This window comes from Hydra vulgaris, chromosome 14 (assembly GCF_038396675.1).
Source record: "Hydra vulgaris chromosome 14, alternate assembly HydraT2T_AEP".
In the NCBI taxonomy this organism is placed as follows: domain Eukaryota; kingdom Metazoa; phylum Cnidaria; class Hydrozoa; order Anthoathecata; family Hydridae; genus Hydra; species Hydra vulgaris.
The window spans coordinates 39,530,001-39,532,500 of record NC_088933.1 but is presented as its reverse complement, the minus strand read 5'-3'; the positions used below and the strand labels follow the sequence as shown (position 1 = coordinate 39,532,500).

General features: G+C 25.0%; 1 protein-coding gene across 1 annotated transcript in view; it reads right to left on the bottom strand.

The window, feature by feature from the left end:
* LOC136090440 (sorting nexin-5-like) overlaps positions 1-2,500 on the bottom strand; it is a 70,840-nt gene that overhangs the window by 36,458 nt on the left and 31,882 nt on the right. Inside the window, exon 4 of the mRNA XM_065817095.1 lies at positions 1,012-1,054. Within this exon, the coding sequence (XP_065673167.1) occupies positions 1,012-1,054 (43 nt within the window). The remainder of the gene's footprint in view (positions 1-1,011; positions 1,055-2,500) is intronic.

Below are 2,500 nucleotides of genomic sequence, written 5' to 3'. Positions count from 1 at the left end.
TCATGATTAGTTTACATATTATAAACTTTTATAGTCTTTTTTGAGAGTTACTAAAAAGCATGTAGTTTTTATAGACTAGAAACAAAGTCAACTTTCTTTATAAAAAAAAAAATCTTTATAGAAATTTATTTATTTTCTACTTGTTTTCTTTAGCTTATATTTCTTTATGTTCTTTAACTTATATTTTGTTAAATATTTTGTATTTTTAAATACAGTATTAACAGATACAAAAAAAGGTTTTACTTTAAACCAAAAAAAAATATTAAGTCTTTGCTAAGTTCCATAAACGAAATAAAACAGTACAGTTTTTCGAATGAAAACGATAAACAATTTCTAGTGATAAAGATAAACTATGGGAAATTAAAAAAAAGGAAGAAGTTCCGTTTTCTTAATTTCCCAATAATCGCCATAACAAGATGAAAACAATAATAACAAGATGAAAACAATAATAACAAGATGAAAAACAAAAGGTAACAAAAGGTAACAAAATGAAAAACAAGAGGTAACAAGAGGTAACAAAAGGTAACAAAATGAAAAACAAGAGGTAACAAAAGGTAACAAAATGAAAAACAAGAGGTAACAAGAGGTAACAAAAGGTAACAAAAGGTAACAAAATGAAAAACAAGAGGTAACAAAAGGTAACAAAATGAAAAACAAGAGGTAACAAAAGGTAACAAAATGAAAAACAAGAGGTAACAAAAGGTAACAAAAGGTAACAAAATGAAAAACAAGAGGTAACAAAAGGTAACAAAATGAAAAACAAGAGGTAACAAGAGGTAACAAAAGGTAACAAAAGGTAACAAAATGAAAAACAAGAGGTAACAAAAGGTAACAAAATGAAAAACAAGAGGTAACAAGAGGTAACAAAAGGTAACAAAATGAAAAACAAGAGGTAACAAGAGGTAACAAAAGGTAACAAAATGAAAAACAAGAGGTAACAAGAGGTAACAAGAGGTAACAAAAGGTAACAAAATGAAAAACAATAATAAAAACAAAAAAAAAACTTCTTACTTCTCTAGTCTTTTGCAGTCATGCGAGTACCCATCAGCCAATACTATATTTTAAACTATCAATTAAACATGACAACAATGGAATAATTATTAGTGATATATTAAAATAAAAATAATTTCATTATTACTACTATCAATAATGTTATTTTTTATTGATATATTAGAATTAATACTACTATTATTATTATTATTATCATTAGTTGAAATAAATATAAGATAAAATGTAATTTAGATAAAAATTAAATTAAAAGATGCAAAGAACCTATAAAATCACTATGTATAATATATATATATATATATATATATATATATATATATATATATATATATATACACACATATATACAGGGCTTGTGATGAATAAAATCGCCAAGCATGTTACGCTAGTAAAATTATAACATGTTGTCATCGAGCGCAATTATACACACTCGGGGTCGGGGCCCCCGAGCGTGTATAATTGCAATTTTTTTTGTAAATTAATTAATAATTATTAAATATATTTTTTTATGATTTCTTATTTATATAACGCTTTTTTTTAATGTAAAAAAAAATTAGTAGATTATAACACAAGAACAATTTGAAATTCTTCTTCAAAACTATTAGTTGTAAGTTAAATAACAGATTTTCCCCTCAACTGTTGTCAGCGGTCTTTCCTCTTTTTCAATTTTGAAATTGAATTGTAATACGGCTTCCCTATTTCTTGTACAAACTTTGCAGTATATTTCAATAAGGTATGTAATTCCGTCGGTAATTTCAATTCTAATGCCTATTACCTCTTCAACTTTTCATTTCATAAATGTTGACAACATTACTTTGTTTCCTTTTGAAATATCCTTGATTGCGGACATTCTAAACAGCAGAAACGTTTTTAATTAATTTAAGATAAATACGAGTTAATAAAAAACCTATACTATATACAAAAATCAATTTAAAAAAATCTCCATTATGAAAATTTATTTTTATTATAAACGATGTGTGGAATATTATTAACAATAAATCAAATAAATCTTACTTGAAATTGTTACAAAATTAAAAATATTCAGAAGCTTTAACTTTCTTATAGTTGTTTCCTAATTTTCTATTCCCATTTCATTTGCACATTTTTATATTCACATTGTGTTTTCACGCGCACTTGGTTAAAATGTTTCCATTATTTTCCATTATTCCATTATTGAAATTAGCTGTAACGACTTCAAACTGTTCATTCATTATGTTAGTGCAAAATGGAAAAATGCTGACAAAACAGCAAAACAGAAACATCCAGAAAACAGGTGACATAATACTTATATTTTATGTAAGTACTTCGTATAAGGATATAAGTATAAGGAAGACGGAGTTTTACTGTTAAATCAACAAGTTTTATCATTACCTAAAAAATTTAATTACAAATATTTTTTTTAAAAATCATATAAAAGCTTATCATTTTTTCTGTTCCAAACTTTTGAACAAGCGTGATTTTATACTCTCAATATAAGCTGAGTGAGCATTGT